The following is a 23062-nucleotide window of genomic DNA, read 5'->3' on the forward strand; positions in this document are numbered from 1 at the left end:
ACTGAACACAGGAAGGCCGGGGCCCGGGATCAAATCCACGAGCTCTGAACTGTGAGGCAGACATGCTAACCAGTTGACTACGTGCCGCCCTTCCAGTTGATTACTGTTGCCCAATTAAACACTTTGTGTTGAGGGTGAAAGATGATGCACATTTTTCTATATTGGCTCTCTGGCAACATACGCACGCATGCACACACGCACGCACGCTTGCGCAGACCACATTACCTGGCGTAGCTTCCGCCGTCTCCTCCACTTTACATTTGCCTGCGAGAAATAGGACACGGCTGAGGGGCTTTTACCATCTCTCAGATATTGAAATAGAACATTCCAAAGAGAGGCAGGCGGTTTGGAGGAGGTGGAGGAAGGAAGGAGAGCGGTGCCTCGTCGATGCACATAAAAGGATTTGTCTTGCGAAAGCATGGAGCAGGTAGATGAATGTAACACGGAGCAGCCGGTGGAAACATTGCTCAGTTTGGCTGCGAAAAAAGTGGAGATATACTCATGACACTTCCTTTTGATGGCTGCGGTCATTTTTACTTTTACTCACTTGCGACCATCAAAATTGTCAATTAAAAAAAAAAAAGGTCATTTAATTGGGATTTTTTTCATTTATTAGCCCGTAAGATTTATATTATTCAGTTTATTGCAATTTATATTATTATTTATAAGATTTGTATTATTCCGTTTATTTTTTTTTAAATCCAAATAATATATATTCAAGTTTTATATTACCATCCCACATTATACCTGAAAATAAAAAAATATATATACAGGATAAAATTATAATGCTGTCTTTATTCATGGCTGACATAGATGAACAGAGAATAAATATATTATATTTTCCAACTAATTAACCCATTAAGGCCTAAAACACCTGGCTAAACATCTCTCTAAAACCTAAGATTGTCTTTGGAAACACTCTCAATTTATTAATCGTTACTGTTTCAATCGAAGATGTAAAAATAACGTAATTTTTTGTATCAGTGCAAGAGAAGCACTATTTTTAATTTTGAAAAATCGAGTGGTAAATACCATCCTCTATTCTGTTACAAAGACGTGGATCGTCCTTGTCTAGAAACATATATCTTAATTATATATCACGTTCGACTGGTTCCACTGGCTCCACTGGCTCAAAGTCCACAAGCGTGTCGTCTTTTTTACTTCGACGGCGTCCGTCATTACTGGCAGACATTACCGATATCCTCAGAGGACTCACGACATCGTCACGCGTATATTCCGATGCATTTTATTGGCTACGAGACCGAGAATTGGATTTAAAATAGAAAATGACGTATACGCTCTCCCTGCTTTAAAGGTAGAAACACGCAACAGCGCTCCCGGCTTTAGTGGTAGAAACACGGATATGCGCTCCCGGCCTTCTCATTCACTGCCATGTACCTTTATATTCGTTAAATGAAATCCAACCCTTTGCTGCCGCCAACATAGATATTTTCAAGTATGATTTTCAATAGCTGGGTGTTAAACAGGGTTTTGTGCAGCTTGACTGGGAAACTCACATTTGTAAAAACAAACACATCACTGCATATGGCGATGATGATCACTTGGGATTTGAGATCAGCACAGCCTTTGAGTTGAAGATGAAGACTAAGGGCTGAATCGCAGTTTGTCAGGGAGATAAATGCTAACACACAAGTTGGACAAGGTTAGGCACCTGACAACCAAAAACAGTTTGCTTATGTATGTTCAGTTCATGGAGAGAACGAGAAGTGATGTAAAAGAGGAAAAAAAAAGACCTTGGCACTCAAGTCACACTATTCGGTGAGTCAGCATCGCTGATGGCACCTCTTGGTTTTCAAGCTGTAAATAAATATTTATTTTGCCATGAAAAGCCCTTTCTCAGTCTTTCTTTTGTTGTTTTATAGTTTGAGGTGTCACAAAAGCAAAACAAAAAAGTGTCAATGGCACTGTTCTGCTTTGCATCTTTCTTTTTACAAACAAATCGTTTTATACACTTTTTGGAGAGAAACCAGTGTTTTTGGTGAACTCAACCCCTCTTCGACCGCTGCTTACTAAAGAACGGAAAAAGCTAGAAGCTAGATGCGTTTATTTTTTTTCCTGTTGAAAGAACAGAGTTTTATATTTCTTCTGCTAGGTTTTCTGCTTATATTGTCGCAGAACACAATTTTCCTAAAAATGAGTCAAATTGCTCTACGACTGGCTACATGGGGAACCCTGCTTTGAAAATGGCTGACAGTGAACAAGTTGTAAGAATTTGGCGATAGTAACTGCATGAAATAATTGGAGGGCAATTTTTAATCTAGTCTAGTTAGAGGCAGTGCACTCGGCAGGAGTGTCCTGTAAAATTGAACAAATAAAATCTAATAATTTGAGCCTCCATCTACGGGATGGGAAAATCTGAATTTGAGATCATCTCGCGGTGAGTGTGTGTAAGTGTGAGTGAGCTGTTCAATAATAAGCGCTCTCATCGATTGGCCGTCAGCACGCTGGAGTCTTCTGAAAATATCCCAGTTGGAGCATTACTTACAGAGCGACTTGACTTTCTAAATCCCATTCCCGGGAACAAATGCAGAAAGCAATAACCGCGCGAGACTTGAATCACCGCTGTGAGATTAATGCAAACCGGCGACATCAACACACAACAGCCTTCGCCGCCTCACTATCTTGAAAAAGGTGCTAAAAGCAGAAAGTCCTTGAGAGTCCATACAAGCTCCCCCATGCAAGACCCCCACTTGATGAAGAGCTCCTCTTGAGGGTTTGACCTTTAAAAGGCGACACGGTCAAGTGAGAGATTGCCTAAATATTACTCTCTCGCTCGGCGAGGCGAGTGAGGATCGATACTGCGGAGAAATTGGGAAAATATCTTCTGTGCTCCTTTAATCGTTTCTCCTTTCACTGTGCCCTTCTGTCTGTCCTGAAGGATGATTTGCCAGGCATGACATCTTGAGACCCACTAAAAAGTCTTAAGAAGCCATGCATGAAAAGAGACAGTAAGACCACTCATCTGGTTTCTAGCAAGCATTTGAACAAACATTTTTAGGCGTCTTTTAATGATATGTCAAAGAGATTTTGCCTACCCTAATTTTGGGGGATAAACCAGCCACTGAAGCAACAGCATGGCATTTGCTAACAATTTCTATTATAAATAGACCCACAAAAGAGTCACAAGAAGCCTTGCTTGAATAAACATAGGAAGCCGACCATTTTGGTTTAAGACGGTCATTAATTTTGAAAAGGAGAAAAAAAAATATATATATATTTTCGCCTGTTTCATATTATGGATATTGTGCATGCATCCAAGTGAAGACATTGCAACTCTAGCAACAGTTTGGAGTCCTTGGCTCTTTTTTCTCTGCATCTTGATTGGACTCTTCAATCAGTTGTTGTGCTTTTTGTTGTCTTGGCATTCCAAACAACTCAAGCAGCCGTTGAAGTAACTTGCAGCGCTGTTGTTTCTCTGAGTACTGTGCGACTGTTTCAAGGCATCTATCAAAACCTCGGAAACCTTCAAAAACCTCTTTAAAAAAAAGTCCTCCGCCGCAGATGCCATTTAAAATGGTCCTTTTTTTTTTTTTTTTTTTACATTTTGAGTGTGTGTGCTGGATAATGTATTCATACTGAGGCACACAGCCTGTAGGGAGGAGAGAACGGCAGTGTGTTTGGATATGCGCCAGGTGCAGAGGCTGTCACAGAGTGTTAGAACTTACCAGGCTTTCCCCTGCAGCCCACTTTACTCCCGACCGTCTCCCTGTCGGCCCTCGTCCGTCCTCCTCCACCCGGATGGATGGATGAGTGCTGACGTTTGCCTCCAACGTTCACTCGGCGCTTGTCCGACCTCCTTTTTAAGATCCTGTCTGAATAGCTCTCTTTACATGGATGGCAGGTTGGATGATAGAGGGCTGGAGACACATGGATGGATGGATGGATGGATGGCCGAACAGATTTCTTGACAAATGGATGTATGGAAGGATGACTGGTGAATTGTTAGATGTATTGATTATTGGATTGATGGAAGGACGGTCAGATTGATGGATGGATGGATGGATGGATGGATGGCTGACTGACAGTTCCTAGATGGCTAATAGATGGATTGTTTGTTGGGCAGATGATGGCTGGTTGGACGAGGAAAAGAAAATATCAAATAAATAAAAACATCATAAAACAAAATTTAAAAAAATAAACAAAATAACTTACAATGGAATGCCCATGGTTACAAGATTAGGAGAAAAAAAAACAGCACTAATGCTCTTACTTCTTTTTATGCCATCTTTCTGTCTGTAGATATATTTATACTACCAACCTATTGGGAACTGCGCACACCTATTAATCGTCTCAATTGTGACTGCACTAACAGGTTGCCACGTAACTGTAGATGCGTCCAGTCATAGCCAGCTCTTCTTACTCCAATCTTACGACAGCTAATAGGTGAAATTGTGCTTATGGTGGGTAATTTGCTGAGAAAAAAACTTGAGGTGCTAGAAAAAAAAAAACCTGACTGCAATCTTGGAATCAGCATGCCAATTTTAGTTTGAATCAACAACATTTTTTTTTTTCAAATTGGTCCGCAGTGTTGTCTGCAGTTGTGAGCCGCGACCCAATACTTTTGTCTGCCTGCTGCTTGTTTTTGTTTGTTCTTTGCCAAACGCGGCTGATGAAAGAAGACAGTCGGGACTGGCGGATGATGAATGAAGGATGAAACGCTCCCTCGAATTTTACACTCCACTTCTCTTTGACTTGTTGAGGACTCTCACCACTGTGTGTGTGTGTGTGTGTGTGTGTGTGTGTGCGTGCGTGTGTGGGGGCGTGTGCGTGTGTGTGCGTGTGTGACTAAAGCATCTTTTTCAGCTGAGGAAGTGTCTTTGATGCATGCCTTTCCTCTGATATCCTTGTTTTTCTCTCAGTGGGGGGAAAAAAAGAAGACAAAAACAAAAGTGGCACAGTCATTTACGTTGATGTATTGTTACATTCCATTCAATTGCATTCATAAATAAAACACTGGAGTGCCATGTTTGTGTACAGATGCGCTTCACTTAATACAATTTCAACACGGGCCGTGATGAAAGCCTCCCATGTAGCCTGTCAATCAATAGAAGCCAACAAGTATCGCCCTGCATGTCAATTAGCTGTCATGATGGACTAACAATCAAATTAGGCCTCCTGTTGTTTTTCTTTCAAGTATGGTATTTAGTCTCGCTCATCAGTGGCTCTTGGTCCTCTTTCAAAGAAGCCCTTCGGTTATTTTACTTCTTTTTTTTGGCTTCATTTGTCAGCCATCAAAACCAAAAGAAGCACACTTGCAAACCGGAGGGGGAAATATTTTCCGAGGTTTTTCTTCATATCCCGCTTTAACACCCTACCCCTGGCTTCAAACCCTACTTTAAAACTGGAAGACTAGCATGAACCCAAGCTAGTCTTCAAACCTGACTTTCAAACCCTAAAATTAAACCTTGACCTTGGCTTAAAACACTCATTTGAAACAGTAACATTCGCTTGAAACCCTACTTTGAAACCTCATCCTAATTTAAGACCCTACTTAATGCACAAACATCAACTTAAAACCCTACTTTAAAACTGTAAAACTGTCTGAAACCCCAAACAAGATTGAAACACTAATCCTGACTTGACACCCTATTTTGAAACTGTAAAACTGGGTTGGAGCCTAAAGTTTGTCTTTAAACCATACTTTGAAACTCTAACTTGAAAAAGTAACCCTCACATAAACCCCTACTTTCAAACCCCAATAGTGGCTTGAAACTCCAATTTGTAACTGTCACTTGAATCAATCTAAAATTTGTCTTCAAACCTTCCATCCATCCATCCATTATCTGTACCGCTTCTCCTCACAAGGGTCGCGGGGCGTGCTGGAGCCTATCCCAGCTGTCTTTGGGCAGTAGGCGGGGGACACCCTGAACTGGTTGCCAGCCAATCGCAGGGCACACAGAGACAAACATCCGCACTCACAATCACACCTAGGGGCAATTTAGAGTATCCAATCAACTTACCATGCATGTTTTTTGGAATGTGGGAGGAAACCGGAGTGCCCGGAGAAAACCCACGCAGGCACGGGGAGAACATGCAAACTCCACACAGGGAGGCCGGAGCCGGGATCGAACCCACGACCTCTGAACTGTGAGGCGGACGTGCTAACCAGTCGACCACCGTGCCGTGTCTTCAAACCTAAACCATAATAATGACTGAAAATCCTATCTCCTTGGAAACCATACCAACTTTAAATTCCAACTTAACCGAGTAACCCTGACTTGAAAGTCTACTTCAAAACCCAACTCCGGCTTGCAACCCTAATGTGAAACCCAAATTTGAAAGCTTGTCTTCAAACCCTACTTTGAAACACTGAATGTCTTAAAACCCTACTTTACAATTATAACACTGGCTTGAAACCCTTACCTTGTCTTCAGACCCTATTTAAAAACCCCAACCCTGGCTTGAAACCCTACATTGAAACACTAACCCTTACTTAAAATGCTGCTTCAAAAAAGTCAATGGTTTAAAATTCTAAAATCATCTTTAGACCCTACTTAAAACCCTAATACTGACTGCAAACCCTACTTGGGTTACCATAACACCACCTTGAAATACCAACTAGCAGCACTAACCCTGATTAGAAACCCTACTACAAAACCTTAAATCTGGCTTGAAACACAAATTTGAAGTCCAAACTTGAAACACTAACCCTGAGTTAAAAGGCTACTTAGAAACCCTGGCCCTGGCTTCACACCCTAACTTGAAACCCTCAACTGGCGGCAGTGTTGCCTTAAAACTCCAATTTCAAACCCTAACCCTGACTTGCTATGGTGGCATGGCGGTGGTGAATAAAACATGAGTTGACTGCTCTCTGGCTCTCTGCGCTTGTGATTGGAAATTAAGCTGCTAAATTGTCCAGAGTGTAATCACCTTAAACTGGAGCATTTACATTTTCACACACACACACACAAACATTCGAAATAACAAGAACCCCTTCTCAATAATTCATCCGTTCAGCTTTGGTCGTATTGAATTGAAATGCTTTCCTTAATCACTTTGCATCAACCTGAGTACAATCGGTGCGCCAGCAAGAGCGAGATTGTAGCCTCCTAGCTATGAGGGGATTTTTTTTATTTTTATCTTAGTGAATGAAGACATCTTTTCCAGATGAAAAGGCAAAATATTATGAGACTAACATTGCCATTTTGAAATTCACTCATCTATCTATGATGTTCATCTCTTGTTCAAATTTTAAAATGATCGGTATCGATAATGAATGGATGGATAATTCGACTGCTTTGGAAAAATACTTTGTTCTAAGATTACAACTTTTTGTCCCGACAAAGGTTCTTAAAAATATTAAGTTATAAATGCAAGTTTACAAATAAATGTCCCGCGACCCTGTATAGGATAAGCGGTTTGGAAGATGACATGACAAATAAATGTGAATTTTCTATTGTCACTTTCTTTCAATATTCAAGAATATAGCCCTGTTTTTTGTTTTTTTTTAACTTTCGCATCTTTTCTATAAGAGGCATAAGAATATGTGCATGGTTCCATTTTTTAAAATTACTTCAAATATGACATTCTTCCCTCATGACACTTTGATTTAGATGCCATAATATTATGACTTTATATTGGAAAAATACAACCTTGTTCTCAATTGTGATTTTTTTCATTTAGAGAAAAATACACTAGTACTTTGTTGAAATTTGACTTTTCAACTTCTTTTCTCACTCTCTCCAAAAAAAGTGAATTTGTCATTGTCACATTACAATTTTTTTCAAAAATGCACACGGTATATTTATTAGTGTTTGAATCATAAAGGGAAAAATACAACTTAATTCACAGAAGATTCCAACTTTTTTATCTTTTTTCTGGTAATTAATACTTTTTCTTGAAAAATAGAATACTTTTTCTTAATTTCTTTCCTCTAAGAATTCTTGAATATGTCAATTTCACTTAAATATTTTGCAGTACAGCAGTCCTATTTTTTTTTTTTTTTGATAATGGCCTAATATGAGAATAAAGCTAGTTTTTTAATGTACTTTTGACTTTCTTTCCCTTGTTCAGGTTTGAAAAATCCGTCACCAGATAAGTCTTTATTGTTGTAAAGGTGTTTTTTTTTCTTGAAATAAAATGACTTTACAACTGTTGTCCTATTTGTCATTTGTATCATCAACTCACAGCTGCAACTTTTTAAATCCACTGTTATGTGGGGCTACACATGTTATTTATAATTGACCTTGGGATTATGAGGGGGGAAAGGAGTTTGACTTATCAAAAGATTCCAACTTTTAATGTTTTTTTGTTGTTGTTGTGTTTGTCATCGTGTGGCAGACATGACGGCCAAGGAGTTCATGGAGCCGAGGGGCAAGCAGCGCAGCCGCTACGAGCTGCTGTCCGAATTCCTGTCCGAGATGTTGTCGGTGTCTGCGTCCGATGTCAACGTCTTCGGTCTGAGTGACGTTCCCGGCCGCATGCTGGACGTGCGCTTCGCTGTGCGTGCCGGCGGCAACACCGCCGCCTTCCTGCAGCCCGAGAAGATGCACGGATACCTGGCGGCGCACAAACAGAAGGTTGGTTGGTTGGCTGCTTCGAAGTGGGACTTTGAATAAAAATATTCAATGAAAAAATAATCATCATAATAAAATTAAAGTTATAATATTAAATAATGCTAAATTAAGAAAAATGCTGAGCTAACATATCATTCAGATCATGGGTAGCTCTTTATTTACACCTGTTTGAAGACCTAACTTGAGGCCCTAAACCTGACTTAAAACCCCTCTTTGAAATTCAAACTCTGGCTTGAAACCCTACTTTGAAACCCTAACCCTTGCTTGAAGCGATAATTTGAAACCCTAACCCTAACTTAAAACTCCATGCTGGCGGACACTCACTTATAAACCTACGCTTGTCTTCAAACCCTATTTTGAAACCCTAGCCCCAGCTTGAAATGTTAACATTTGCTTGAAACCCTAACTTAAAACACTGACACTGACTTAAAACCCTACTTTGAAACTGTAACACTGGCTTGAAACCTTAAGATAGTCTGCAAACCATGCTATGAAATCCTAATTTAAAACCGTTAACCCTCACTTAAGACCCCACTTTCAAACCCTAATTGTGGCTTGAAACCATAACACTAAATTGAAAACTCTACTTTAAAAATGTAACACTGGTTTAAAAATCTAATCTTGTATTTAGACCCTACTTTGAAACCCTAATCTTACTTAAAACCCTACTTTGAGACCATAACACCAGCTTGAAACCTTAACTTAACCCAAACCCTGTCTCAAAACCTTACTTTAAAACCTTAGCTCTGACTTCAAACCTTAATTTGAAATCCAAACTTGCAAGAACAACCCTGACTTAAAACCGTACTTTGAAACCCTAACCCTGACAACCGATATCCTCTGACGTTTCTGCTTCCTTGCAGCTTCAGTCCTTCCTGCAAGTGCGAGTCTACCAGGTGCGTGTTGACGAGTGCCCACAGTCGCAGTGCAGCGGGGCGGGCGGCTGCGCCAGCGCGTTGGACGTCCAGGACGTGCCCACGGTGGTGGACTGCGGCTCCATGACTTTGGTGTCCATCACGGTGGAGGCCGCCGCCGTCTGTGCCTGCCCGGGCCGCCAGCAGGTGCATCAGCCCTGTGATGCTTATCCCAAGAACCCGTGCTACAACGGGGGCATGTGTGTAGACACCCAGCACGGTTACAGGTCAGTTGGGGCCTTGTGGATTATTTCTAATTGGTACCTATTGCTAACATGCGAGGCGACTATTGTCAGAAAAAGATAGCTGGAGGAGCTATCGCATTATTTACTACACTTTTATTTACTATGTGGATTATTTCTAGTTTTCTTTTTTCTTTTTCTTTTGTGCAAGCCAGCTGTTAGGGTTAGGGGGAAAACTAGCTAGAGAAGCAATAGCAATAACCATGATAGCACATGTCTGAGATTGCCATTAGCTATCTTGAATTTGTGGATAATTTCTTGATTTTTCTGTTTATTTCTTTTGTGAACGGTGACGGTTATCATAACTAACTGGTGAGGGGCACGACCACCATGATCATATAACACATGCAATTTGTCTGTGCGCTTGACAGAACGTGTTGTGGACTTTTTTTTATTTATTTATTTATTTTTTTTACTTTGTGAATTATTTGTAGTTTCTTCCTAGTGTGCAAGGTAGCAGTCGTCTTAGATAACTATCTTGAGGACCAATGGCATTAAACGTGACATTTCACGATTATATGTCTGAGCATGCCATTAACTTTTTTGAATGTGTGGATTATTTGTAGTTGTCTCATGCATTTCTATTGTGCAAGGTGGCGGTTGTCATGAATAACTGGCTAGGGGAGCAATAGCATTAACCACGATAGCACATTTCACGAGTACCTTATATGTCTGAGCATAACATTAGAACTTTTTTGAATTTGTGGATTATTTCTATTTTTTTCTGTTAATGTCTTTTGGGAACTGTGGCAGTTATCATAATTAACTGGCAAAGGGAATAGATGACCTTAGTTATTATGACATGTTTATTGTGTGTCTGTGTGTGACCAAGTGTGAAACTTACTTATTTAATACTTTGTCAATTATTTGTAGTCATTGGGTTTATTTCAATTTTGCTTGGTGGTGGTGATCATAAATAACCGTAGAGAAAAGCAATCATATTAATCACTGTATATGATTTATACAGTATATTATGTGTTCATTTTAGGTAAAGCGTGTTGTAAACATTTTTTGTCTTTGTGGATTTTTTGTAGTTGTTCTTATCATTTCAATTGTGTAAGGTGGCTTTTATCATGTGTACTTGCGAATAGGCGCAATCACATTAAATATATGTACAATCTGCACTGCATGTGACGAAGCGTGCAGTGCCATTTGTTTTCTGGATGGATTAATTCTAGTCACTGTTTATTCACTGTGGTGGTTTAGATGAACAACTGGCAAAAGGCGATATCACACTACATTTTGCACATACTGTGCATGTGTCCCGAACATGCCTTAGAGTTTTTCTTTTTTTTTTTGGTACTGTTATTGCTTGTCCTTCTGTCTTTTTCACAGCAAGCTCGTATCTTATGAAACAGCACTTTACTCGTATTGTCATATTTTTCCAGAATGCATTTACTTGATGCATTAGTGAGTCACAAATGTCAGTGTAATTATAATCACAAAAGCAGGATCCCCCTGTGGTCAGCGCTCGCCACCGTGCCTTTTCGTCGCAGAAACTTGCTTGCCTCGTACGCCGCCGGCACATCAATAATTCATAAGATGTCATCAAGTCCCGAGCGGTTGCCAGTTATGTCTGGAATTAGACTGACCCTCTCTCCCGGCTTATTATTTATTGAACGCAAACAAAAGCCATCAGCGGGTCGGAGGCCACGGCGAGCATGTCAACATGTGATTGGAGGGGGCTTATGGGTAATGGAGTCCATCAAAACAAGCAGGGAGGCCTTTCAGAACAGGCTGTGACACTGGATGGCTACAATTGTCATACCTTGGTGAAGCAGCATGTGGCTGATCATCCGAGGAGATCATGTCGGAATACCACGCTTCACGTAAACAATTTGTCGACGTGGAAACACTGTACTTAGAGTTTGAGTTTGTTTCAGTCAACTAATTGTGTCACTGTCGAGAGCAAATTAACAACTGCATGAACCAAAATATCCTTCAGCTAAACCAAAACAAAACATAGGGAATTGTTTCCGGTAATAAAGAAAGGATCGCTGTTAGAAAACACCTGGTGTCACTGTCTTTAGAAACCAAAGACCAAGTCCGAAATCTTGGGGTGCTGATATACTCAGACTTGACCTTCAGCAATCATATCAAATCAATCACTAAAACAGCCTTTTGCTGGCTAAAAAACATATCCAGACTGAAGTGCTGCATGCTCCAAGCAGACTAGGAGAAACTTATCCATGCTTTCATCTCCAGTAGACGTGATTATTGTAACGGTCTTCTTACTGATCTCCCGCAAAAGAGCATCAAACAGCTGCAGCTCATTCGGAACGCTGCAGCTCGGGTTCTTACCAGAAAAAAAGAGATCGTCACATATTACTCCAGTCCTAAAGGCTTTACACTGGCTCCCAATTAACTGTAGAATAGATTTTCAAATGTTGCTACTGGTCTATAAATCACTGGTTTGGGTCCTGAATACATTATTGAAATTCCGATTGAATGTAAACCCTGTAGGGCTCTGAGATGTGCAGACTTGGGTCAATTAGTGGAGCTCAGAGTTCAAGGTAAACATGGCAAAGCTGCATTTAGCTGTTATGTTGCACACAAATGGAATAAACTGCCAATAGAAGTGAAGTCAGCCCCGAGTGTAAATGCTTTTAAATCCAGGTTAAAAACGTTGCTTTTTTTCTCATAGCTTTATTAAGGTCCTCTAAACAATTTTAAATATTTTTTTTCTTTCATATATTTTAGAAACCAACTTACATTTCTTTACTTTTAAATGTTTTTTTTATAGTTTTCTGTTAATGTGTCTAAATGTTGTCAACGTACATTCTAGTAATTTTTGTGAGCAACTTTTGTTTTCTCTGCTTTTCTTTTGAATGTTAACTATTGTGTTTGTAAATGCTTGTCGGTGTTGTGTCTTTACTTGTGTGAAGCACATTTGAGTTGCCTTTGCTGTATAAATAAAACTGCCTCGCCGTTAATGGGCTTTAGAGCACTAATGTCTGTACCGCACAAATTCTGCCTAGCAACAAATGTAACCAAGAGCAATGTTGTCAATCATAAGTGGAGCCAGCAGATGGCCTTTTCGCTCTCATTTTCCTTTATTTTTTCAAAAAATCCACTAAAAAGGCATGTCTTGGTGTTGCCCGATGATATTTTGTATGCTTTTTGAATATGTCCAAAGTTTTCCTCTCAAGGTCTGTGAGTCTTTTAGGTCACAGCAGAGCACCATGTGTGCTTAAGGCTGGCTGTCTCACCACAAAGGCATCAAAGTGCGACTGGGCACTATTTAAATGACAAGTCGAACAATAAATGCGTATGCCATGTGTTCTCATGTTTGTGGGGCCCTTCATGGTGTTAATCCAGGAAGTTGCCCTTGCAACTAGGCATCCATTGGCAGTCAGTGGCACCCGGCCTTGAGTTGTGCTCTTCAGGGACTTTTAGCAACAACAAACAATGAAGCGCAGGCATAGTGCTGCCAGCTTTGACTTTTGAGAACTTTTTATCTGGAAAAGGGATCACTGGGGTAGGCTTCATATCTGGGAATGACTCCACAAATGGCATCATAACGAATATTAGATAAGTTATTATATTGAATCACAAGACACCAAAGTGCCATCTGATAGAGAACATAACACAACGAAATTGCTCCGATTTTGATTGATTTTTCCCAGTCTGCACATTTGGTGCTAGGTAGCTAAGGAGCACAGTCATGTTCATGTTCATTAATAAAAATCAAAGAAAATCTCTACATAAGACATTTAAACTCAGTATGGTACAAATAGGCCTAAAGGACAGCGTACGGTGACAGATGAATTACTCTAAAAACAGTATCAACATTTTTTTAGATCTTTAATTTTTCCTGATCATGTTTGCTGCTAGGCAGACTGTGTGGATTTGTGGGGCACGGAAAATAAAATAATCCCTGAAACCCTCAATCAGAGTCAGCCATTGCTGCCCCACATAACAAATAAAAGGACTGGTAATACTACTACTGGTAATAGAAAGCCCACAAAGGGCAAGGAAAGCCCACATGCCCAAAATGAAACCACTCCAAAAAAACATTTTTCTGGTTTAGTGCTTGGCAGAATTTGTGAGATTCAATTTATATAATGCACATACCACAAACATATACTGTATTTGCTTTGTAACTCCTTAAAGCGGAAGACAACCCAAACATATTATTTCCCAGAATATGTTCTATGCAGGCCCACTAGATATACGGCATTCTGATTAATGTTGCGTTTGTGGAATATAAGTAAAGCAACAAAATGCACCGACCTTTAGCCATCTCAGGGGGTAGCCATTTTGTCACTTCTGTCAACTGAAGATGATGCTCAGGGCACAGATAACGACCAATCCCGGCTCACCTGTTTTCTGAAGCTGAGCCGTGATCCTGGGTTAACAGGTGGAGTTCTCATATTCCATAAATGCAATATTAATCAGAATGCCGTGTTTAGACTAGTGGGCCTGCATAGAACATATTCTGGGGGAAAAAAAAATGTTTTGGTTTACTTCCCCCCTTTAAAAGAGTTATAAATGTTTTTTTGTTTTGGGAATATTAGTGTTACTATTGGCCAAGGAAGTCAATATGCCCAAATGAAAATTATTCAATACTGTGCCAACAGGAATATTAAACAAAACAGTATTGTTGCTATTCAATTTCTACACACTTTAGCGCCACCTGCTGACTCTGGCATTATCCCATCGAATGCAAATTTGCCACCTGCATTGCAAATATTTCTTTGTGTACATTACCTGCTTGATTAGCTTGACAAAACCCCTAAGAGACCAGCTTCCATAAAGCACTTTTCTTTCTGCAATGTCAGAACACAAATATGCAAAGGACTCCACGGGGGGCGGGATTAAAAACACGGACTGGCAACAATTGGATATTCATTCGCATTTAGGACTGCCCGATGGTAGGTTATTGCACAACCCCCTGCTGGGTATTCAAACGCACCCCTGCTTCCGGAGGATTCCCCCGCCGCCATCATATTTCCGCCCGACGCTGCAGGTGATTACTCGCTAATTGTTAGCAATCATTGCAGATGGTTTGGGAGGGGGTTGTCCACAAACTAATCATAAGTATCTCAGTGTGACCTATATTTGCAACTTATGTCCATGAAATTGTAATAATTTATTCCAAATATTTATTGTTTCTTGAGGCGATTGGATTTTTTTGCCCAATTAGATATCAGTTTCTATTTGTTGCCACCAATCTAATCTGCCCAGGCCCAAGTAACTTCAAACTATTTCATCAAAGTTACTTTAATCAGTCAGATTTCCAATTCATTCTGACAGGGCCAGTACGCTGGCCCTCATGGACGTCAGAATTTTCTCCGTGCTGTGATTGGTTGTTCAAAAGCAAGCCAAATTCAATGACCAAAATACATCTGTAGCGATCTGTCCACAAAAATAATTTAATTCATAATCTGCATCAAAGAATTACAAGTTCAAAATATTCAGCTTCTTCAGGACATGGGGAAACTATTTTTTACATTCACAAATTGCTTACTTGTCGACACAATTCCACAATTTCCATGCTAAAAAAAATCCCAATAAAATGACAAGACATTTTCCATGTTTAATTGTTCTTTGCTTATTCAGTTATTATTCTAGTATTCTATCTTCATCTGTCAATTCAATCTTGAAGAACTGTTGCCTTAATGAATTTTCACCACTCATTCAGGTCTTTGTTTTTAGCCTCAGTGCAAATGGTGTTATTGCTAGAAAGAGAACGTTGTTTATTGGCCTTATTTTAATGCCATTGAAAAAAATATTGAAGGATTCCGTTGTTAGTCTAAAAGCCAAGTTGCCAAGGTTTTTAGCGAGCACACTTGGTAATGTTTATGGATATTGTGTTGACAAGCAAAAATGATTTTGGTAGCTATTCTATTGAGATTACTATGTGTATGTTTAATGCATAATTAAAGCCTTTGTTTAGGAAAATTCCATTTATTAAAAAAAAAAAAACACAAAAAAAAACAGTGCTTCCTGACATTTCAATACTGTATTCAGTATTCCACATTTCCCAAGAAAACATTCCCAAATTAATGCAGAACATTTCAAATGTTTTATTTACAACTTTCTCAAACAATGCTATACATTCCAACATAAAACTAGTTTGCTTATTCAAGACAAGTTGTGAACTATTTTTACATTAATTCTTCCCAATAATTCTTCCTTTTTCATACTTCCACATCTTCCACACCAAAATTGCAAAACTAAAGACATTTCACATTTATATCCGAGTACACCTCTTCCTCCTACCACATTCCTCAACCGATTCAAGCCATTCCAATTTCAAATTTTCCTGCTCATCCAGGACATTTGTTTTCCATTCTCAATTTGCTTTTCTGCTAAATGTTTGCTTGCCTACAGTACGTTAGCATGTTAGCATTTGAGCAATCCTCATTGCGGTTATCATTGCAGAGGTCTTTCCTTCCCTACACTTCAAAGAAACGACGAGAAATGAATCGGCATCACAGCACAGATTGTGTTCCATTTCGGAGTTTCTGCTCAATTATTATTTTTTTATATATATTTCTTTTGAAATTCGATGCCCTGGGGCTACACAACCCCTGCCCCGCCACCACTGTTGCATCACATTTGGATATTTCTGTAGCCAAGCGTTACGCATACAACTAATTAGCTGCTCTATTCGTCAGAAGACGACGTAAATACTCCGTGGCGACGGCAAATCTTCAAAACAAACATTTCATCTCCACGCGTTTCTTTTTTTCTTTCAGAGACGGCGGCTTGGTTGTGAATTGTTAATCAAGGGCTAGCTGCTGGACGTCAACAATATATGTTAGAGCTCTTTATTTCATCACGGTGCTTGAGAAGCGTGAGGGGAGAAGAGTTGGCATCTTCTGTCTGCTTTAATTGGTTTCAAAGAGGCCTTCACACACTCCATTAGACATGTGAGAGGCGTGTGACAGTGCTTCTATTACAGTAAATGCATCCTCTTGTCTTCACACCAAGGACTTTGCTCAGAGTTCTTGGTGCAGAGGTGCCAATATCAACTAGAGATTTCAATTGGTGTGGAAATTGCATGTGGATGCTGAATACTGAAATGCTGTGTGACTAGTTCATGTGTTTGTAGAATGTGAGGGTTGAATTTGGTTAGAATCAGTCAGGAAATATGGAAAGAGGAAATAAATATGCAAAATCTCCCTTAATTGGGGAAATTTACTGTGGAAAAGAAAATTCCCAAGATGTCCTGAATAAGTTGAACAAATTAAAGTAACTTTTTCAAATATCTCTGAATTTTGGAAATGTATTCTAAATAATGTGAGAATTTGTTGATTGTGAAATATAGTTCTCAAACAGTCCGCTTATCCTCACAAGGGTTGCGGGCGTGCTGCAGCCTATCCCAGCTGTCTTCGGGCAGTAGGCAGAGGACACCCTGAACTGATTGCCAGCCAATCACAGAGCACACAGAGACAGACAAACATTCACACTCACAATCACACGTAGGTTCAATTTAGAGTGTCCAATTACCCCACCATGCATGTTTTTGGAAGGTGGGAGGAAACCAGAGTACCCGAAGAAAACCCACGCAGGCACAGGGAGAACATGCAAACTTCACACATGAAGGCCGGGGCCGGAATCGGGCCCACAACCTCTGTGCTGTGTGGCCGACGTGCTAACCAGTCGACCACTGTGTCGACTCAAACAAACAATCCTGAATGTAAAATGTAGAATTGTATGAAAATGTCCTAAATGAGTGTGGAAAAGAGTTCTGATTGAGGTGAAGAGTTTGATATTGCAATGGTTTGAATAGGTGGAGAAATCTGGAATGGTGAATATTGGCTGAACAATAATAAGACAATGTGTTTTGTTTTGTTTTGGTTTTAGGTGCAGAATGTCACATGTGAATGCTCTTCAGAATTGACCAGTGTTGCAATGTTAACAATGCGAAGAAAATGCTGGATGCTAGCCAGATCCAGATCAAAAGTTAATAGCTTCTTCTTTGGCTCACACCTCAGCAGTGTTTCAAGAAAAGTGGTCGGCATGACAGCCAGGAGGGAATAAAAAAAAGAATTAAAAATCATAAGCAGTTCAAATGACTCTGCCATTTTCCAAATCTTAGTTTTGTTTCCATACTTCCCATTAAAAGTTTCCAACCTTGAAAATTCCCGGAATTTACAAGCCAACTCATGAGTGCTGCTATGTAAATGAGACGCCAGATTTGGCTTGGCTACCGAGCGACCAATCAAACAGCAATCTGAAGAGCTGTAACAAATGCCCAGGGCTACCCAGACACAATTCTAAATGAGGCTGCCAAGACCATGTGATGCTAATGAGGAGATTTGATGTCCAATATGCTCTTGAGGAGGCAAATTTAGAATACATTTGACAACAAAACAATGCGTAATTGCAAGTAGGAAGACAATTTAGGGAAAGCTGTTTGCGCATTTCTTCCATATTCTGGATTTCCACCTTAAGGTCCATGATCCAGTGCGCTTTTTTTTCTCACGTAAAACAATTCAGCGCACCATTAAATCCTGTAGGGATGATATCCGCAATGTAGAAAGTAGAAACACCCTCTTTTTATACAGGCTAAGCATGTTTTTTATAGCATTTAAAGCACTTAAAATTAAACCGTTTTTTCCAAATGATCAAATTTAACTTGTCAACTCCCAATATTAGGGGTGTAACAGTACACGTGGGTGTATTAATACGTTTCGGTATGGCATGTTCGGTTCGGTCCACTTATTAGGGCGAGCTTACGCACGAGCGCTATTGCCTGTTGCATGCAAGAGGAGAGTGGCGGCACAACAGTGAGAGCCAGAAAAAAGCCAGAGCTCTAAGGTCCCACCGTACACTGAGGTCTCCTGTTTGGGAACATTCTGGCTGTCCTGTTAAAATCGCCGATGGGGAAAGGTACGTGGTTAAGTCTGAAAGTTGTGTGCCGACATTGCTACATGAGATGGGCGGCAGGTAGCGCGTCTAACATGCACGGCATCATCCGACTGTGAATGTTTCTTAGACGAGGGAGCAAAAACGTCAAACTTAAATAGCGAGATTTATCATATTGTAGCGTCTTCCAGGAACACGCCGTCAGACGTAGTTTAATTATCAAGTTTTTATTAATCCAAGTGCAACTGCTCTCGCTCTTCTTTCTCCGCTGCTCCACTCGCTTGCTGTACGATGCATTCATGAACCTCGGAAACATCACAACTCAGCAACACACAAATCCGACCACAACACAGATAACCCAATTCGTTACAATATGCAGTTGAACGTTCAAATTTTTCAAAGCCTAAAAAGTGTGTACAATTTCATAGACTTTTTAAAGTTACTGTATTTCTTGTCATTATAAAAATAGTTTTAATATAGTTATCAATAATTGTAACTGTTATTGTATGTATTTTTTTCATCACAAAAAGTGTATATATGTACTGTAATGACAACTTGGGTTTAACTTGAATACTTGGATGTGTCAAAGGCTGTTGCTGCTAAGTTTTTCAAAATTTCAGTGTGTTAATAATTTAGAAAATTAAGAGATCTTTATTGTTGGTGTATTTTTTATTCTGGTGTAATTTCTCAGAATATCACCCGAATGCTTTGCTTTTATTTATTTTTTTGAAAAAAAGTCTTTTCAAAATATATATATATTTTTTAAATCTATTTTTTTGTACCGAAAATATACAGAACCAAAGTTTCCAAAAAAACGAACCGAAACGTGATTTAGCGCACCGCTACACCCCTACCCAATATGCATCAATAATAATGCCCAAAGATGTACATTATAAAATGAACCGACATACATTGCTTTCTGTAAGCATAAAAAGCAGGATTGAAGAGGATTTGTCATTCAGCAATCTTCAGCAAAAGCTAGGCTGGGCTGAAATAGTTCCTGTTTTCATTATTCTTACTGAATCAAATTTACTCCATGTCAAGCAAAATAGTGTCACCATCTAGTTGTCGACAGTGGAATTACACCAAAAATAAGGGGGTGGAGGTAGAACAAAATGGAGGCAGAAAATGTTCAAGAAAAAAATCTTTGTTCTTGGCAACAACCCAAATTACTAGCGATTACCTTTTCCGCCTTCTTCTTCTTCTCAATTACACTGGATCACTTCCAGTTTAACTCAGTGCTGCCCAGCATGTTGTGGCACAATGTGGTTCTACACTGAAATCACATAATCTCTAAATTGGGACTTGACTGTATATGCAAGAACCCCAAACGAAAACGATCTCTGCCACCCTGCTGCGAACAATGAATGACGATACTGTATCCATCTTTTGTCTAAAAGGCAAACGCGGCGGACAAACTTTTATGGCTGTGTTGTGGTCCACACACAAGCAGGAAAAAGCCAACAATAAAAAGGAGAAAATGAAACATAATCACATTGCTTGCTCCATTAAAACATTCCAGCTGTGCCTGTGTGCTGAGTGTAATTACATCTCTCTTTTAATTAAACTTTATCCATATTTGCAGAACACACATTAAAGAAAAAAACAGAAAATACAGCAGATAACTTTCCGCCGTTGAAGAGCAAATTGCGTGTAAAAGATCTTTAGGGGGTTTGGTTCAGTTTAGTTTGCTTTAGCTCAGGGAGCTTGAGAACATTTGCTGCAATTAGTGTGAAACAAAAGCTTCATTTTCCGTTTGTTTGGCTGCGGCTGGAATTGAAGTGTTAGCGTAGCAACATAATGAAGGGCTGACAACAACACAGCACGACTGCACACAATTTTTCTTGATTTCTGTGCTGTCATCTTTCATTTCATTCAAACTCACGTTTCACAATAACAACACAGGCGACAAAACGAGATGTGGCACACTTTTCTAATCTTGAGGGAGACATACAGTGCATATAAAAAGTCTACACAGCCCTAAGCAAATGCCAGGTTTTTGTGGTATAAGGTGATCTATAGGCTGTACAACTCAAGTTGGGGAAAAAAAACAAACAACCTTCGCACCCCTCTCTATCTTTTGCTAATGAGATAATTGAGTTTTTTTGTTCTTCGAACTGTTCATAATTCCATTCATCTTGAAGAGGGCCAAGTTCCAACTAAAGAAAAGAAGCCCCAAATAAAGTTCAATTGTTCTAGTAGGCTTTTGGGACGTTTTTTTTTTCTTTCTTGCTGAAGCCTGAAGGTTTACTAATAATACCGATTGCTATTTGAAACTGTTACACCTTTTCAAAAATATTTAATATTGCTTCACTTTTTATTAGCATTTTTTCTACTCAGATGATCTTACCTTACCAGTGAGTTGTGTGAACAGTGTTACTTTTTATTTATCATTTATTCTCATTGCCAGGTTCACACCACTTAGGACATTAATAAATAACACACATTGAGGAGCGAAGACACTCAACATAATGGTGTCTTTTTACTCATTGAGGAGAGCAAAGGAGACTGCACAATTACAATTTCTCACAGCGCTCTGAAACAGCCCCTCTGCCTCCTCTCTTTTTATTTTCTTGGGTGGTCCCTAATTGTATACATACAAATTGCTACTCTAACGGGGGGGGGGGGGGGGGGGGGCAGGCATGTAGCATCGCGACAAACAGTTCGAAGAGTTTGTTTGTGTGTGTGTGTGCGTGTGTTTGGGTGCGTGTGTGCGTGGTGTGTGTGAAAGTTTGTTGTTATATTCAGCGTCTAACCACGGGATGCTCTTCGATAAGAGCATCGTTCCTATTTTGCAGCCAGGTCCTTCTCACATTCCACTTTCTTTACAAACAACTTCCATTTACATGATTCAAACAAGTTTACAATGCTGAATAAATGCCTTACATTTCTTATAAGAGTAAATATGGAATAACCTATGTACAATTATTGTAACACTGATATAGTGACAAAATAATAAGCACTTTCACCAATTTTATGCTTTTCATCAATTATCATTCATTATCTTGATGATTTTCTCTCATTTTTAGCATTCTTTTTCAAATTCATTTTAGATGTATTCCACTTGTTTTTTATTTTACCTTTTCACACTTGCATTGGCTATCTTCAATCATTCATACAATTTTCATAGATTTTTGACTATTTTTGTCACCATTTTCAATGTTTTTCAGAATTTCATCCATTTTAGTCATTTTTTTCATGATTTTCACTTGTTTTAGGACCATTTTCAATTATTTTTCATAGCTTTGTAAAATGTTCACTCATTTTGAGAATTTCACACTAGCGTAAAACGTCTTCATTATGAAAACTATAAAATATTTCCAGATCATTTTTTCAATCAATGCTCACTATATAAATACTGAAGATACAGTATTCAAGATCCAGCTACAGTGAAAGCAGTCTGTGTGTGTTGTATTTGTGTCATTGAGTTTACACTATGTGCAACACACAGCAGACTTTAATACGCACGCACGCACATACCCCTGCGCACACACAAGTCATTGAGCATATGTAGTGGTAAAAGTTAATTTGAGTGCACAGCTTGGTTTAATTAGAAGCAGCTGGAAAAAGGGAAAAAAGGAGGGCGGGATGATGCGATTCCTCGTGCACGACATCCACATCAGACCACACCAGATAATCCTGGGATTACACACATGCACACACGCATACACACAAACATAAAATGTCATCCGTACAAACCGAGTGAATTAATGGTCCTCATCTGTTTCTACATTGTGACTAAATCCTCACATGATGGATGCTGCTTATATTTCTTCATTGTTGCCCCACTACAGTATAATGTGCATTTCTAAGCGATAGTTTTTTAGGGTTTTTTACGATATACAGGCAAATCCAAAATTAAAATTGAATGTTTTATTTTGATTGTGTTTATTTACTTCATTCAATTTTCGGGTTTTGATTTTTTTTTTTCTTTTTTAAATAGGTTGGTATTGATGACATCAATTTTGCATGGGAGCATTCCTGGGGCGGTGGGCATCCAATATATGAATATGATTAAAACTGTATTCCTTTTTTGTAAAATAATACACATACATATTTTTTAGTTTTTAATCCCTTTACGTATACCGTATGTATACACTATGTGTGCACTTTGTCGTAATGACAAGCAATGTGTGGATTCTTACAATATTCTCAGATCATCAATTTAAAAAAAAAGTCTTACCATTAAATAAACATACCACGTAAGAAAGTGTAGAAATCTGTTATATTATAAATATTATATATATATATTTTTCTTCTTTCTTTCTCATTTCTGGCTAATGTAGTTCTTTGATTTTTTTTTTTTAACTCGAACAAAAATGTAAAATTTTTCTTATGTATTTATTCATTTTACCTTTTAAACATATTGTCAATTAAGAACATCCTCGAAAGAAAACTGAAAGAAAAAAAACACCAACAAAGGTAGACAGTAAACAAAGATAGCTGTCTTGTTGTTTGTAATAAAAAATTAACGTCAAATCTTGTACTGAGCATTAATGGTGAATGACTCAGCATTCTGACAGCTCCGTGACGTCTGCAAATAACGTTA

At 39.1% G+C, this 23062-nt stretch overlaps 1 protein-coding gene across 1 annotated transcript in view; it reads left to right on the top strand.

The window, feature by feature from the left end:
• The window catches only part of LOC147149863 (neural-cadherin), a 256943-nt gene that overhangs the window by 175597 nt on the left and 58284 nt on the right, over positions 1-23062 (top strand). Inside the window, exons 30-31 of the mRNA XM_086025213.1 lie at positions 8302-8540; positions 9401-9678. Coding sequence (XP_085881339.1) covers positions 8302-8540; positions 9401-9678 — 517 coding nt within the window. The remainder of the gene's footprint in view (positions 1-8301; positions 8541-9400; positions 9679-23062) is intronic.

The sequence above is a fragment of the Filicampus tigris genome, chromosome 3 (assembly GCF_054856515.1).
Source record: "Filicampus tigris isolate MCC_2025a chromosome 3, RoL_Ftig_1.0, whole genome shotgun sequence".
NCBI classification, from domain to species: domain Eukaryota; kingdom Metazoa; phylum Chordata; class Actinopteri; order Syngnathiformes; family Syngnathidae; genus Filicampus; species Filicampus tigris.